Below are 18,965 nucleotides of genomic sequence, written 5' to 3' on the forward strand. Positions count from 1 at the left end.
GGGAGGGAGACGCAAGAGGGAAGAGATATGGGAACATATGTATATGTATAACTGATTCACTTTGTTGTAAAGCAGAAACTAACACACCATTGTAAAGCAATTATACTCCAATAAAGATGTTAAAAAAAAGACAGAGGATTCAAATTATTAAAATTTGAAATAAAGGTGATGACATTACTAGCAATTTTACAGAAATATAAATAATTATGAAAGAATACTGTGAACAACTATACAACAAAATGGATAACATAGATGCAATGGAAAAATTCCTAGAAACACAAACCACCAGATCAGACTCATGAAGAAAACAAAATCCGAACAGACTGCTAAACTAGTTAAGAAAACTGAATCAGTAATCAAACTTCCAACAAAGAAAGAAGCCTAGGGCCAGAATGGCTTCCCTGGTGAATTTTACCAAACATTTAAAAAATAATTAATGACAATTTTTCTCAAACTCTTCTAGAAAACTGAAGATGAGGGAATAGTTTGTAATTCATTCAATGAGACCAGCATTATCCTGATTCAAAATTCAGACAAATAAACTATATGAAAACTACAGATTCTCTATTAATATAGATTCAAAACTCCTCAACAAAGTACTAGCAAACCAAATTCAAGAGCATATTAACAGGATTATACAAAATCGCAAAGAAAGAAACTGTCATGACAAAGGATTTGGCAATGATGTCTTAAATAAAACATCAAAAGCACAGGCAATGAAAGAAAAAATTGATAAACTGGACTTCATCAAAATTTCAAACTTTTATGCAAAGGATACTTATCAATAGAATTAAAGATAATCTACAAAATGGGGGAATGTATTTGTAAATTACATATATGATAAGAGCTTGATATCCAGAATATAGAAAGAACCCCTACAATACAACAATAACAAAAAAAGCACAATTTTTAAATGTGCAAAGGATATGAATAGACATCTCTCCAAAAATATACAAATGGTCAATATGCACATGAAAAGATGATCAACATCATAAGTCATTAAGGAAATGCAAATCAAAACCATAATGAAATACCACTTCACAACCATTAGGTTGGCTATTACAAAAGGGGGGGAGGGGCAGAGAAGAAAAAAGAGAAAAGAAAGAAAAAGAAAAGAAATATTGTAAAGATGTAGAGAAATTGGAACCTGTATGCACTGCTGGTGGAAATATAAAATGGTGCAGCTGTTGTGGAAAACACTGTGGTGATTCCTCAAAAAATACATCAAGAATTACCATTTGTTCCACCATTCCACTTCTGTATATATATCCAGAAGACTGGAAAGCAGGAACTTGAAGAGATATTTGTACATCCATGTTCAAAGCACCATTATTCACAATAGCCAAAAAGTGGAAGAAACCTAAGTATCCATCAACAGATAAATGAATAAACAAAATGTTGTATATGCATAGAATATACTGCTCATCCTTAAAAAGAAATTAAATTCTGATAGTTGATATAACATGAATGAATGTTGAAAACATTCTGCCATGTGAAATAAGACAGACAGAAAAGGACAAATACTGAATGATTCCACTCATGAGGTACCTAGAATAGGCAAATTCATAGAGACAGAAAGTAGAAGAGAGGTTACAAGAGACTAGGGAGAAGGGGGAATGGGAATTTATTGTTAAATGGATACAGAGTTTCTGTTTAGGATGATGAAAAAGTCATGAAAAAGGATGGTGATGATGGATACACAACATGTATTTCACTGAACTGTGTACTTATAAACAGTTAAAATAGTAAGAAATTTTTAAAAAGAACCCAAAGAAGCACAAACAAAAGAAGTCATGCCAATATGTAACAGGATACTCCAATTTAGTGAAAACGTTGGAACAACCTCACTGTACCTCAAAAGAAGTTTTGGGGAGGGGAGGATTGACAGTGGTACATCCATTCAACAGATAAGCTGTTTCACAGTTAAGAGCAGATACAACCTAGGGAGGACAGAACACTCTCAAATCATTAAGTAAAAGGAAAAAAGGCAAGCTGAAGAAAACCACAAAAATACATAAAGTAGATGTGTACATTCCATGGTATGTCAAAAGCAAATGTACACTTAAGATTCGTATATTTCACTCAAAATAAACTTTACACTAAAAGAAAAACTTTAAATAAATATGAATGCTAGCTAATGACATGCAAGCTAAAGCATTTAGGTTAAGTGAAATGATGTCTGCAATTGACATTGAAATGCATAAAAAATATAATGATGGATAGAGAGATTAGTAGATAAATATGAATGTAACAAACCAAGTATAGTAAAATGTTAACAGAAAAATCTAGGACCTGAGTTTATGGGAAATCACTGTGAAATTCTGTAAACCTTGCAGTACGTTGGAACTTTTCATAGCAAAATGCTTGAAAAGAAAGACGGTGTGATTATACTATCATCACATAGAGTAGATTTCAGATGGTGAAAAATCACCAGAGGTAAAAGGGGACATTACTCATTGATAATGGGTCAATTCACAAGAAAGGCATAACAATCCTACATGTACATGTAACTAACAACAAACTATAAACAAAAAACTGAGAGAAGTGCAAAGAGAAAATGACAAATCAACAATTATAGTTGGAGACCTCAACACTGCTCTCTCAATATGAGACAAAATATCATTAAGGATAAACAGGACCTGGGACTTCCCTGGTGGTCCAGTGGATAAGACTCCACGCTCCCAATGCAGGAGGCCCGGGTTCGATCCCTGGTCAGGGAAGTAGATCCCGCATGCATGCCACAACTAAGAGTTCGCCTGCTGCAACTAAGACTCTGCATACTGTAACTAAGAAGTCCACATGCTGCAAATTAAGAGTCCGCATGCTGCAACTAAGACTCCACATGCCGCAACTAAAAAAAAAAAAAAAGATCCCACATGCCACAACTGATACCCGGCACAGCCTAAATAAACATTTTTTTAAGTGTTAAAAAAAAAGGATATACAGAGCCTGAATGTAATAAACCACCATAACCGAATTGAAATTTACAGAATATTTCACCCCACAACGGCAGAATATATACATGGAACATTCAAAAAGATACATCATTTTCTGGGTCATAAGAAAAATAGAGAAGATCTGAACAGAGTAAAAGGAAAACACAAAACATCAAAATTCATACACGGCAGCATTTAAAACAGTATGCAGAGTGGGGAACTTTATACCTTTAAATGTATGTATTAAAAAAGGAGCAAGATCCAAAATTCACCTTAAGTAGCTAGTAAAAAAGCAAATTAAACCCAAAGAAGGAGTGATAACATAAAAATAGAATGGAAACCAATGAATTAGAAAAAGGTGAAACAACAGAGGAAATTAAATCCAAAGCTGGTGTTTTTGAAAAGATAGTAAAATTGCTAAACCTCTAGAGAGACAAATCAAGAAAAAAACACACAAATTATCAATAACACAAATGAAAAATGAGATATCATGACAGTGTCTACAAAAAACAAAAAAACTTAATAAGGGAATACTGTGAACAAATTTACATCAATAAATTAGACTACATAAATGAAATGGACAAATTCCTTAAATACAAAATTTACCAAAACAGACCTAAGGAGAAACAGGCAAGTCTAAATAGCCCTACATTTATTAAAGTAACTGAATCTGTTTAAAATTTTCTAAAAACTCAGAAAACATCAGACCAATAGCTTCACTGCAGAATTCTATCAAACATTTAAGAATGAAATAATATCTATCTTACAAACATTCTTTTGAGAAGACAGAGGAGATAGAGCACTTCCCTACTCATTTTACATGAGAACAGTATTACTGTGATAGCAAAACAAGAAAGATATTACAAGAAAAGGAATTTACAAACCAACATGTCTCCTTAACAGTGAGGTAAAACTCCTGTTGAAACAATATAGCAAAAGAAATACAACAATATATAAAAAGAGTAATATACCATGACCAAGCAAGGCTTATTCTAGCAATGCAAGACTAATTTTCTAGATCACCAGATACATTCAAAAGCATTTGACAGCTTCCCTGGTGGCACAGTGGTTATGAATCCGCCTGCCAATTGAGGGGACATGGGTTAAGCCCTGGTCTGGGAAGATCCCACATGCTGCAGAGCAACTAAGCCCATGGGCCACAATTACTGAGCCTGCGCTCTAGGGCCTGCGAGCCACAACTACTGAGCCCGCGTGCCCTAGACCCCGTGCTCTGCAACAAGAGAAGCCACTGCAATGAAAAGCCTGCACACCGCAACAAAGAGCAGCCCCCACTCGCCGCAACTAGAGAAAGCCTGCGTGCAGCAATGAAGACCCAACGCAGCCAAAAAGAAAGAAAGAAAGAAATTTATAAAAAGAAAAGCATTTGAAAAAATTAACTATCCTTTTATAATTTAAAAACAGAAATGAACAATAAATTTGAAAGAAATTAATAAAATGGCTTCTGTGTATAGACAACATGACTGAATATGTAGAAAATCCTCAGGAATCTACAAAAAAAGCTACTAGAACTCGTAATAGAATTTGGCAAGGTCACAGAACACAAGGTCTTTAAATCACTTGAAATTTCATTTACCATGACATCAGAAAATATAAATTACTTGAGGATAAATTTAGCAAAATATGTGCTAGGTTTGTACAATGAAAAGCATAAAACATTGCTAAGAGAAATAAAAGGAGCACTAAATAAATGGAGAAATATACTATATTTATGTAACAGTAAACAAAATACTGTTAAGATGTCACTAATCTAAATATCCAACACAATCCCAATAAAAGTTCCAGGAAGATTCTTGTTAAAAACTGACAAGAGGATACTAAACAATATGCAAATAATTGAGTAGAGCCAAAACAACTCTAAAAAAGTAGAACAGGGCTTCCCTGGTGGAGCAGTGGTTAAGAATCCACCTGCCAAGGCAAGGGACACAGGTTCGAGCCCTGGTCCGGGAAGATCCCACATGCTGCGGAGCAACTAAGCCCATGCGCCCCAACTACTGAGCCTGTGCTCTAGAGCCCCTGCTCCGCAATGAGCCCGCGAGCCACGACTACTGAGCCCATGTGCCACAACTACTGAAGCTCCCGCGCCTAGAGCCCCTGCTCCGCAATGAGAGAAGCCACCACAATGAGAAGCCTGCGCACTGCAACGAAGAGTAGCCCCCTCTCACCGCAACTAGAGAAAGCCCGCGCACAGCAATGAAGACCCAACGCAGCCGTAAATAAATAAATAAATAAAATTTTTTAAAAATAAATAAAAAAGTAGAACAAAGTTGTAGAAGTTACAGTATCTGATTTCAAGACTTACTATAAGGTTACAGTAATCAAGACAGTGTGGTATTAGCTTAAGGATAAACATAAACATAAGTATCCAAATGCAACACAATATGTAGTGAGACTTTCTTAGGATCCTGATTCACACCAACTATTTTCAAATCCACTATTATGTTTGTGACGAAAATGAAAGAATTTTGAATTTTAACTGGATATTTGATGATATTATGGAATTACTGTTAAAGTTTAAGTGTAATAATGGCACTGTGGTAATGTTTAAAAATTCCTTATCTTTCAACAATATATTCTGAACTATATACAAACAAAATGATATGATTTCTGAGACTTCTCCAAAATAATCTGAAGGCAAAAGAATAGATTAAACAAAACTGGCCACGTGTTAGTAACTGTTGGAGCTGGGTAATGGATACATGGAGGTTTATAACACTATTCCTTCTGCCTGTACCTGTGCTTAAAATTTTTTACAAGAAAAAGTTTATTCAAAAAATTGAAATTCTTTATGGATTTAAGCAATAACCTCTTAACATTTTTCTACTCCAAATAAAACACAATCACTCTGGTGATCAAGAATCTCAACTCTTTCCTGTACCTAATTCATATAACCTAATGAAGATTTATAAGTTGCATAAAATATTGCTAATAGGAAAAAGTAACTGTAACTAAAAATCTGTGGTTGATTACAACATCCTGTTCTTGAAATACTGAAGTGTATCTATGAATCTATGAAGGTCATATATTTTAAAAAATCATAAATAAAAATTGGTTTACCTCTCTCAATTTCTCTCGCTCCCGCTCCCGCTCAGCAATACGCTTTCTCCTCTCTTCCTCTTCCTTAAGAGCATTTTGTGTTTCTGTTCTTAGTTTATCATCTTTAAGAATCTTTCGAATTTTCTTTCTGCCTTTTCCAGGAGACTTGGAATCATCATTTTCATCTTCTTCTTCTTCTTCTTCTTCATCTTCTTCTTTATCATCTTCTTCAGAATTACTCTATGGAATTTAAATGATCAAAGGTTAATACTATAAAGTTTTCTAATTTGTCCACTTGATATTCCAGTTAACATACCAAGAAAAGGTGGAAGGAAACATACTGAAAAGCTTCAGAATTATAGTTTGTAATATAGAACAGTATTAAAAAACAACCCTAAAAAGGGGGCAAAGGACTGAACAGACATTTCTCCAAAGGAGACATAGAAATGTCCAATAAGCACATAAAAAGATATTCAACATCACTTGTCATTAGGGAAACTTAAATCAAAACCACAAATGAGATACTAACTCACACCCATTAGGATGGCTATTAAAAAAAAAAACAGAAAATAAAAAGTGTTGGTGAGGATGTAGAAAAACTGGAAGGCTGGTGCACTGGGAAAACAGTGTGACAGTTCCTCAAAAAGTTAAACACAGAATTACCATATGATCCAGCAATTCCACTTCTCAGATTATAACTAAAAGAATTAAAAGCAGGGACTCGCCCTCGTTCACAGCAGCATTATTCAAAATAGTCAAAGGTAGAAACAACCCAAACATCCATCAACAGATAAATGGATAAACACAAAGTGATATATACATACAATGGAATACTACCCAGCCTTAAAAAGAAAGGAAATTCTGACACATGCTACAACATGGATAACCGTGAAAACATTATGTCAATGAAAGAAGCCAGACACAAAAGGACAAATACTGTGTGATTCCATTTGTACGAGATACCTAAAACAGGCAAATTCATAGACACAGAAATTAGAATTAGATGTTATGAGGGGCTGTAGATAGGTGGGAATCGGAGTTACGATTTAAGGGGTACAGAGTTCCCAATTATGAATGCAATTAAGGCCACTGAATTGCACGTTAGAAATGGTTAAAAGGTTCATTAAAAAAATGAACTCCCCCCAAAAGAGAATAGGATTGACAAAACATTACAGAGAACCTATACTCTAAATAATTCTGCTTATATATTGTACACGAAACTTAAATTGACTGACTTCACTGGTAAAAGAAATTTAATCACATATGAGTCATTATGTTTTATGTCTTCAGACAGAATACTTCACATGAATTCTATAGCCCTAAGAATGTAAATAATGAACTAGAACAGCTTAAAACTTCCATTAGATTCAGTTAAGGAAAAGAACAAAATTTGATAATATATCAGTTAATACTTCTGCATATTTATACATTCAGTAAGTCAATTCTTCCACAAAATTTAAAATGTAGATAAATGAGTAGAATTTAACTAATGAATGGAATGCAGAAGATGTAATAACATATTTACTATGGTCTACTGTACCAGTTATAATTCCAAGCGCACACAGTAAATCTCATTATTTACTACCTTGTTTTCACTGGATGAATCTTCTTGAACCTTAATGCGTCGCCTTTTCTTTTTCTGTTTATAACTTCGCTGATTTTCTTCCAACTCTGCTTTCTTTGCAGACCTAAAGAATATTGAAAATGCGAAATAAAATACTCCACGATGAATTTCCTTAAGTAAATTATGAACTATTTTAGAACTGCTTTACCTGTGGGTACATTCCTAAAAAAGATAAAGGAAAAAACAAAGAGCCAAAAAAACCTTCACTAGTTTCAAAAAGGAGAACCCTTGATTTGAAATCCAGTGATCAAAAAAATAAAGATTAGGGCTTCCCTGGTGGCGCAGTGGTTGAGAGTCCGCCTGCCGATGCAGGGGACGCGGGTTCGTACCCCGGTCCGGGAGGATCCCACATGCCGCGGAGCGGCTGGGCCCGTGAGCCATGGCCGCTGAGCCTGCGCGTCCGGAGCCTGTGCTCCGCAACGGGAGAGGCCACAACAGTGAGAGGCCCGCGTACCGCAAAAAAAAAAATAATAATAATAAATAAAGATTAAAAAAAAATCAAACAGAAATCCAATCGACATTTTAAGTTATTCAAGGGGGAGGTTTAGCATATGAGTAATAAGATGGATGGAGGGCCTTTAGAAATATAAATGGCCAATATACACATGAAAAATATTCACCATCTCTTTAAATTTAAAAAAAAACAGATTACAAAACTTAGATAGGATTTTCTTCATATCAGCTCACACAAAACAAAAACAGTAACGACAATTTGTGGTGAGAAATGTATTTTTGCACTTAGGAATTGGTATACAAAGTTACGTTAATCAAGACAGTATGTTCCTGGCATAAAGGATAGACATGCAGATCGATGGAAGAGAAATGAGAGTCCAGAAATAAAACTTTACGTTTATGGCCAATTGATTTTCCACAAGGGGGTCAAGACAATGCAAAACGGAAAACAGTCTTTTCACAAATGGTGCTCAGACAACTGGGTATCTACATGCAAAAGGATGAATCTGGACCCCTATCTTACACCATATAGAAAAATTAACTCAAAATGGATTGTAGTTCCCCTAAGATAAACGTTCTAGTTAATAGACTGCTCAATGTTTTATTGTTGAAAGAGTGAGGAAATGGCTATTTACATATTCTGCTGGGGGAAGAAAAAATTGACTTCTATAAGACAGTGTGAAAATATATATGAAAAGTCCTAAAATTGCAAAACTTTAACCCAACAATGTCACTTTTAGAAATTTACTCTAGGATTTAGGTATGAGGGAAGAGACAAGATGGCGGAGTAGAAAGACTTGAGCTCACCTCCTCTCACAGAAACATCAAAATCACAGCTAACTGCTGAACAACCATCAACAAGAAAAACTGGAAACTACCAAAAAAGATGTTCTACATCCAAAGACAATGAAGCCACAATTGAGACAGGAGGAGGGGTGCTTTTGCCATACAATCAAATCCCATACTGGCTGGGAGGGCGACCAGCAAACAGGAAAATAATTATATCACAGAGGTTCTCCCACAGGAGTGAGACTTCTGACCTCCACATCAAGCTCACCAGCCTGGGGATCTGACATCAGTAGGAAAAGACCCCAGAGCATCTGGCTTTGAAGGCCAGCGGGGCATGAGTGCAGGAGCTCCACAGGACTGGGGGAAACAGAGACTTCACTCTTGGAGGGCACGCACAAGGTTTCATGTGCACTGGGCCACAGGGCAAAGCAGTGACTCCATAGGAGACTGGATCAGATGAACCTGTGGGTCTTGGAGGGTCACCTGGGGAGGTGGGGGTCAGCTATGGCTCACTGCAGGGGGCAAGGACACTGGTGGTGGAGGCCCCAAGGAATATTCATCAGCGAGAGCTCTCCCAGAGGTCGCTGTTTTGGCAACAAGACCTGGCCCCACCCAACAGCCTGCAGGTTCCAGGGCTAGGATGTCTCAGGCCAAACAAACAACAGAGTGGGAACATAGGCCCACCCATCAGCAGATAGGCTGCCTAAAGTCCCCCTGAGCCCACATCTGACTCTAAACAGACCCCTTGACATGGCCCTGCCCATCAGAGGGACAAGATCCAGCTCCACCCACCAGTGGGCAGGCACCAGTCCCTTCCAACAGGAAGCCTGCACAAGTCCCTGGATCAACCTCACCCACCAAAGGGCAGACACCAGAAGCAAGACAAACTACAATCCTGCAGTCTGCAGAACAGAGAACACAAACACAGAGAGACAAAATGAGATGGCAGAGAAACATGTTCCAGACGAAGGAACAAGATAAAACCCCAGAAGAACAACTAAGTGAAGTGGAGACAGACAATCTGCCTGATAAAGAATTCAGAGTTAATGATAGTAAGGATGATCCAAGATCTCAGAAAAAGAATGGAGGCACAGATTGATACAAGAAATAAGTTTAACAAAAAGCTAGGAGATTTAAAGAACGAGCAAACAGAGATGAACAACACAATAACTGAAATGAAAAATACATTAGAAGTAATCAATAGCAGAATAAGGACTTCCCTGGTGGCGCAGTGGTTAAGAATCCGCTTGCCAATGCAGGCGACACAGGTTCAAGCCATGGTCTGGGAAGATCCCACATGCCACGGAGCAACTAAGCCCATGCGCCACAACTACTGAGCCTGCACTCTAGAGCCCACGAGCCACAGCTACAGAGCCCACGTGCTGCAACTACTGAAGCCCACACACCTAGAGCCCATGCTCCGCAGTGAGAGAAGCCACTGCAATGAGAAGGCCAAGCACCACAACAAAGAGTAGCCCCCACTCTCCGCAACTAGAGAAAGCCCGCATGCAGCAACAAAGGCCCAACACAGCCAAAAAGAAATAAATAAATATTTTTTTTAAAAAAATAGCAGAATAAATAAGGCAGAAGAATGAATAAGTAAACTGAAGACAGATTCCTGTAAATCACTGCTACAGAACAAAATGAAGAAAAAAGAGTGAAAAGAAAGGAGGACAGTCTCAGAGACCTCAGGGAAAACACTAAATGCACCAACTTTCAAATTATAGGGGGCCCAGAAGGAGAAGAGAGAGAAAGGGCCTGGGAAAATATTTGAAGAGATAAGAGCTGAAAATTCCCCTAATGTGGGAAAGGAAACACTCAAGTCCAGGAAGTGCAGAGAGTCCAACACAGGATAAACCCAAGGAGGAACATGCCGAGACACATATTAATCAAAGTGACAAAAATTAAAGACAAAGAGAAAATATTAAAGGCAACAAGGGAAAAGCAACAAAAAACATACAAGGGAATCCCCATAATGTTATCAGATGATTTTTCAGCAGTAACGCTGCAGGCCAGAAGGGAGTGTCATGATATATTTAAAGTAATGAAAGGGTAAAACCTACAACCAAGAATACTTTACCCAGCAAGGCTCTCATTCAGATTCAACAGAGAAATCAAAAGCTTTACAGACAAGCAAAAGCTAAGAGAATTCAATACAACAAAACCTACCTTTATAACAAATGCTAAAGGAACTTCTCTAGGCAGAAAAGGCCACAACTAGAAACAAGAAAATTATTAATGGAAGAGCTCACTGGTAAAGGCAAACATACAGTGAAGGTAGGAAGTCAACCACACACAAATATGATGTCAAAATCAGCAATCGTGAGAAGAGTACAAATGCAGGATGTTGGAAATGCTCTGGAAATTAAGAGACCAGCAACTTAAAACGATCTTGTATATATATGGACTGCTATATCAAAACCTCATGGTAACTGCAAACCAAAAATCTACAATAGATACACACACAAAAAAGAAAAAGCAATCCAAACACAACACTAAAGAGTGTCATCAAATCACAAGAGACACTGATAAAAGAAATCAAAAATGACAAAAACAGATGGAAAGATATACCATGTTCTTGGATTGGAAGAATCAATATTGTCAAAACGACTGTACTACCCAAGGCAATCTACAGATTCAAGTCAATCCCTATCAAATTACCAATGTCATTTTTCACAAAACTACAACAAAAAATTTTTTTAATTTGTATGGAGACACAAAAGACCCTGAATAGCCAAAGCAATCCTGAGAAAGAAAAACAAAGCTGGAGGAATCAGGTTCCCTGACTTCAGACTATACTACAAAGCTAGAGTAATCAAAACAGTATGGTACTGGCACACAAACAGAAATATTGATCATTTGAACAGGACAGAAAGCCCAGAAATAAACCCATGCACCTATGCTCAATTAATCTACAACAAAGGAGGCAAAAATATACAATGGAGAAAAGACAATCTATTCAATAAGTGGTGCCAGGAAAACTGGACAGTTACATGTAAAAGAATGAAATTACAACATTCTACAACACCATACACAAAAATAAACTCAAAATGGATTAAAGACCTAAATGTAAGATCAGATACTATAAAACTCTTAGAGAAAAACATAGGCAGAACACTCTTCGACATAACTTGCAGCAATATCTTTTCAGATCCACCTCCTAGAATAATGAAAATAAAACCAAAATAAACAAATGGGATCTAATTAAACCTAAAAGCTTTTTCATAGTGAAGGAAACCACAAACAAAAGAAGATAACCCGCAGAATGAGAGAAAATATTTGCAAACAATGCGACTGACAAGGAATTAAACTCCAAAATATACAAATAGCTCATGCAGCTCAATAACAACAACAAAAAATCCCAATCAAAATTATGGGCAGAAGATCTAAATAGACATTTTTCCTAAGAAGACATACAGATGGCCAGAAAGCACATGAAAAGATGCTCATCATTGCTAATTATTAGAGAAATGCAAATCAAAACTACAATGAGGTACCACCTCACACCATTCAGAATGGCCATCATTAAAAAGTCCACAAATAATAAATGCTGGAGAGGGTGTGTAGAAAAGTGAACCCTCTTACACTGTTGGTGGGAATGTAAATTGGTGCAGCCACTATGGAAAACAGTATGGAGTGTCCTCAAAAAACTAAAATTAGAGTTACCATATGATCCAGCAATTCCACACCTGGGCATATACCCAGACAAAACTATAATTCAAAAAGATACATGCACCCCTATGTTCCTAGCAGCACTATTTACCATAGCCAAGACACGGAAACAACCTAAAATGTCCGTCTACAGATGAATGGATAAAGATGTGGTGTGTGTGTGTACATACACATACACACACACACATATACACACGCAATGGAATATTACTCAGTCATCAAAAAAGTGAAATAATGCCATTTGCAGCAACTTGGATGGACCTAGAGATTACCATACTAAGCGAAGTAAGTCAGAAAGAGAAAGACAAATACCATATGATATCCTTTATATGTGGAATCTAGACTAGGACACAAATGAACATATCTATGAAACAGAAACAGACTCACAGATGTAGAGAACAGATTTGTGGCTTCCAAGGGGGAGTGAGGGGGTGAAGGAGGGAAGGACTGGGAGTTTGTGATTAGCAGTCACAAACTATTATATATAGGATGGATAAACAACAAGGTCCTACTTGAACTATATTCAAGTTCCACAGGGAACTATATTCAATATCCTGTAATAAACCATAATGGAAAATAATACGAAAATTAACACATTGTAAATCAACTATACTTCAATAAAATATTTTTTAAAAAGGAATAAAGTACTGAAACAAGCTACAGCCCTGGATAAACACTGAAAACATTACGCTAAATGAAAAAATCCATTCATAAAAAAGACACATATTTACGAAGCTATTCATATGAAATGTTCAGAATAAGTAAATCCATACACAAATAGATTAGTTTTTGCCAGGGGATGAGAAGCAGGAAAAACAGGAAATGACAGCTAAGGGGTACAGGATTTCTTTCTGGGATGATGGAAATGTTCTGAAATTAGATAGTGGTAGTAGATGCACAACTTTGTGTGAATATTCTAAAAATCCCTGTATTCTACTCTTTAAAATAGTGAATTTTGTGTTATGTGAATTCCATCTCAGGGCTTTAAAATTCTCATTGTATCCTATTGTTATTTTATATTTCCCTGAAGTACAGTATGTTACTATACTCCAGGCACAACCTGGTATTAATCTAAAACAACCTCAAATGTTTTAAAATTTACAAGTGCAAACAGCTATGTAGATATACATATACACACTCACACAAACACAAATTGATAAGTTGATAGAAGTATCGTATTATTCTGGAGGAAATAAAAAATTTCTTAGAATGGTTATTATTATCTAAAATACTATGCTAAGAAGGAAGCAAAATTTTAAATAACTTGTAATCTAGATCAGTAGCTATGTGTATTGAGAGAACAAACACATCTTAATTACTATAATACTAGTAGTACTACAAAGAGCAATAATTAGCATTCATGGAGCACTTACTAATTACCAAATAGGCACTATTATAAGTCCTTTACATGCTCCATCTCATTTAATGCCCACAATAATCAATAAGGTAAATAATAATGTAATCCCCCATTTTATAGATGAGAAAACTGAAGCACAGAGTATTCATACAAACAGGAAGTAGCAAAACCAGGAGTCAGAGTGCGGTAGTTTGTCTACAGAGCCTCTTACCTACTACAACTTCTCACCACAACAAAAAAAATTACAGTTAAGAGTGTTTTTGCACACTGAAAGTCCACCTAATTTAGAACATACAATTCAAGTATATATAGTATGTTTATACACACTATTTTTAAATTAATAATTTTAATAATGAGTTTCAAATCAAAATGTTAAATATTTTATTAGTAACAGCAAACTTTCCACAAATAATTTGAAGCATGGTTATTCAGATTAATTCCTAAAATTTTAGAAAATACTATATATTTACCGTGTTCTCGGCCGTTGTTCATCTTCAGATTCACTAACTTCTTCACTAACTCCTGATTCCTGAAAATCAGAATCTTCAGAATCTTCACTGCTCACTTGAATAAAAATATATGTTAAAAGTTATTAAATACTTCCCAATAGAAATGCAATTTCTCAATAACTTCACATTAAAACTTAGAGTATTATGAGAATAATATCTGTAGTACATATTATGTCATATAGATTAGACCAGTTAATGACACAAATGGTATTTATAAAAAATTCAAGTGAAATCCAACTATGGTTATAAAATTATGATTCTACATTAAAATATAAGTATTAATTGTATATGAACTGACAAAATGAGAAACTGCCTGTCAATAAAAGAATTCTGGTTGTTTAAAACAAGCAAAGTAGGCTGGCCAAGGTGGAATAAGGGCGATTACAGACCCTCTGCCATTTATGACAACTAAAAACTATAGACAGAATACATAAAATAATAACCTAAGAACTGTGAAAAGGAAACAAGAGCAGGTATACTAGGGACTGAAATCAAAACCTGAATAATGATCCCCATAAAATTGTGGAGGGATGTGAATGCCATGTGTTTTATTTTTTCCTCCTTTCTTTCCTGGTTTTGACAGGAAGGCCGGCTGAATTCCAAAACTATGCAGAGGGTGCTGACAGCAAAACTCTGGGAGGACTGCATTTCTAGCCACAGCACTGGGAAAAGGAGCAGAGCCCTGCATATCACAAGAATATAAGGTGAATTCCCAATTTTATTTTTTCTCTCCAAAATTTTATTTTTCTGTACCAAAACTGCCACTAAGGCACAGGCATCTGAAACCCCAGGAGAATACCCATATCTTTCTGGCCAGAGGAAGTCAGGCAGTGAAAATATAAGATGAGCCTGGACTATCTTGTGGTGCCAGAAAGTAAAGCAGTGCTCAAAAAATGATGGGGATATATTCAAAGGACACAGGATCCAACTTGAGAAGCTCCCAATAAGCAAAGCTGGAACAATCTGAGCAACAAAATGAACAACTGGATTATAACTCATAGAATAAAATAAATATCTATCTATATAAAGTCCATATTAATATAAGCAATGCAATAAATAAATAAACAGGGGGAAACAACTCTTCCTAGAAGTAATGAAAGAAACTGAAAATCACTTAAACATACATCACAGTAAAAACTGCTCAGGCAGTTGGATGCTAAAATTAGTGGACATAAGTATGATGAGAAACAGGATATTTGTATTGTCTCAAAGTATCTCCCCACAAGATATTAAATATGAACAGAAAAATAGTTTTCTTTTTTACAGTGGAAAAATCCAGCAGACACCAACTTAAGCAACTTAAATCAGGTTAGCATTACCAGTAATAAGACATATTGTCATCATACACCCTTCGTACGATACACTGAGAAAGATTCAATATCACTTTTGTAGTAGTCGTCAAAATGCCTAATAACCTAAACCTAACCATGAAAAAACACCAGACAAATACATATAGATGGACAGACTAGAAAATAACTGATAACAGACTTCAAAAGCATCAAGGTCATGAAAGAAAAGACAAAGGAACTGTCACAGATTGGAGTAGATTAAAGAGACAACTAACTGAATGCAATGTGGGATCCTAGAGTGGATTCCAAAGTGGTAAAAGAACACCAGTGGGAAAAATAATGATAACCAAATAAAATCTACAGTTTACATCAGAGGTCAGAGGTCTGACAGTAAGTATTTTCAACTTTGTAGGCTATATGGTCTCTGTTGCAACCACTCATCTCTACTCAACTTTGCCACTATAAACACATGAAAGCAGTAACTGAATAAGTATAACAGTGCCCCAATAAACCTTTACTTATTAAAAAAGGCAGAAGGTCAGATTTAGCCTACAGGTGTAGTCTGTCAAACCCTGGTTGAACTAATAGTATTGCATCAATGTTAATTTCCTGGTTTTGACTGTTGTGCCGTAATAAGTATAAGGCATTAAATTAGGGAAGCTGGGTGAAGGGTATATAGGAACTCCACACTATTTTTGTGACATTTCTATAAATCTAAAATTATTTCAAAATAAAATATTTTTAGAATATCATGAGCTGACCTCAGAATCAAAGGTCTATTCTATCTAAAAAAAAACATAGGCAAGCATGAATAATATAAAGACTTGCTATGGGAGAAGAGCAGAATGAGGAATTATTGTTTAGTAAGTTTCAGCTTGGGATGATGAAAGAATTCTGGAGACAGATAGTGTTAATGGTTGCACAACAATGTGAATATATTAATGCCACTGAATTACTTCAAAAACTTAAAAATGGTTAAAATTTTATGTTATGTATATTTTACCACAATAAAAAACAAACAATAGTAAAAAAGAACTGCTAAGCAACTGGGAATTTGGGAGAACACAGGTGTCCACATGTACGCACAAACTTATCCTGTAATTAAATACAATTTTAAGTCTAGTATTCATTTTTCATCAAACATTTTATTTTGAAAATTTTCAAACCTACCAAAAGTTTTAAAGAATTTTTGAATGTATCCCTTCTCCTAAATTCACTTACTGTTAAGTTCAGCACATTTGCTTTATCTCTCCCTAAACATACACACCCTTTTTTGCACTGAACCATTTGAAATTAAGTGCTGATATCATGACAGTTAACCCTTAAGCATAAGGACACTGTCCTACATAACTAAATACCATTATAAAGCATGAGAAAAATAACATCAATTTTAATATCATCTACTATAAAGGCAATAACTACACTTTTGAAATTATCATCAAAATAACTTTTATAACTATTTTCAAATTTAGGTGAAAATTAAAATCCACATGCTACACTTGATTTAATATTATAATTCAGCTATTAGCTTTTGATTTCTCCCCATTGCCCAACATTAAGTTTCCAGACAATACAGGGACACCAGAGTTTGCAAAACTTTGAAAACCATGCAACTCCAAATGTAGTATCAATCACTATGATCATAAACTGCATTAGAAAAATTAATATGATGGGGTTTTAGTTCACTCCCTTCTACACAAACGAACCAAAAAAAAAAAAAAAACAGCTGGGTAATAAGTTACCTACAGAAGAGGACAATGGAAACACAGGTCACAGAAAATGTGGGTTTCAATAAAGCATTTCAAATGTATTTGGCCCACTAAAGGACTCTATATTCCTGAGCTAAGCCTCAGAGGCAAATCAGTATTTCTCCTTTTGTTGAAGATGCACAGGAAATCATGTTGTTATGTAACATGCCAAATCACTCAGTTCCTTTATAGAATCTGAAAGATCGGCTTGTAGTCAGGCTGCAAAGAAATTTATGAGAAAAGCATTCACAAAATGAGGTACTATTATTTATTTGTTTACATGAAAATATCCATGAAATATTAAGTATACGTGTGGGTGGGGGTGTACCTTCCTCCTCTTCTTTAATGGATAGCTGCTGCTCTTTAGCCCTTTAAATGTTCAGGATTCCAAGATACTTTCCTTAGCCCTCTATTTGCACAACATTACAGCTCCACTGGGCAATCTCATTATTACACATATACCAGAACAACCACACTTGATATCAACTATGGCAATATCCTTCAAATGGATTCAAAGCCTTCAGTCTCACAGAATAACAGGCAACTAATCTGAACGTATTACAACCTTGGTTGAAATCTTTCAATGGAAAAAATGAGTGGTTGTGCTGAAGTTGTGATTCTTGAGTGCTGGTAACCAATGTCCTGTGTCTTGAGGTGCCATACATGTTCATCAAGCTATCCACTTATGAAATGCACACTTTTCTGGATATATACCTTAAAATAAAAAGTTTTTAAAAAGTGGTGGCACTCCTCTGTGACTACACTAAAAACAAATTGTACACTATAAACTGGTAAACTATATGGTTTGTGAATTATGTCTCAATATAGCTATGATATAAAAATAATTTTTAAAATTAAAAGAAAATTTAAACCTTTCAATGGCTCTCCATCCTATAGAGCCTACTATACTTCTCAGACACTTCCAAAAATGCTTTCTTATTCCTAGTGGCAAAGAAGAGTTAATCTGACCGACAGGAATTGGGTAGTAAAGTCTTCAGAATCTGCCCCAAAGAAGAAAAAACTTTCTTTAAACTTCTTGTTAGCCAAAATTCTCAGGAAAATTTCACATTTAATTGCTCAATATATGTGATTACTTAATATAAGAATGCTCTCTGCCAACTCTCAAGTAAAATGAACACACCAAAGAGATGTACCATGTTTACTCTATAGCCTGATATACCCATGAGTCCACTGCCAAGTACTTCAGTTTGAGAAACACAGGCTTACAAAGGTCTCTAGTATCTGGTCTCTGTCTTATTGGCCCAGCCTAATTTCCTGCTGTTCCTTTCCCTACTCACTCCTATACTCCAGCTATACCACATTAATTGTATCCCCTCCACCATGTGCTAAACAATTTGCAGAGGCTTTAAAAATTTTTTCCCTGCTTGTATTATAAATCTTCACAACACATCTACCTGCTCCCCATTTAGAACTTGATCTGCTGGGTGAAACTCTTCATCTTTGTGAAGTCTTCTTCACAAAACTTGATCTGCTGGGTGAAACTCTTCATCTTTGTGAAGTCTTCTCTGATAAC

At 35.8% G+C, this 18,965-nt stretch overlaps 1 protein-coding gene across 9 annotated transcripts in view; it reads right to left on the reverse strand.

Annotated features, from left to right (window-relative positions):
- The window catches only part of ATRX (ATRX chromatin remodeler), a 253,134-nt gene that overhangs the window by 116,588 nt on the left and 117,581 nt on the right, over positions 1-18,965 (reverse strand). For all 9 annotated transcript variants that reach the window (XM_024129533.3, XM_024129534.3, XM_024129541.3 and 6 more), the window contains 3 exons: positions 14,356-14,449; positions 7,576-7,678; positions 6,012-6,230 (listed from right to left, as the gene is read on the reverse strand). In XM_024129533.3, coding sequence (XP_023985301.1) covers positions 6,012-6,230; positions 7,576-7,678; positions 14,356-14,449 — 416 coding nt within the window. The remainder of the gene's footprint in view (positions 1-6,011; positions 6,231-7,575; positions 7,679-14,355; positions 14,450-18,965) is intronic.

Source organism: Physeter macrocephalus, chromosome 21 (genome assembly GCF_002837175.3).
Source record: "Physeter macrocephalus isolate SW-GA chromosome 21, ASM283717v5, whole genome shotgun sequence".
NCBI lineage: Eukaryota > Metazoa > Chordata > Mammalia > Artiodactyla > Physeteridae > Physeter > Physeter macrocephalus.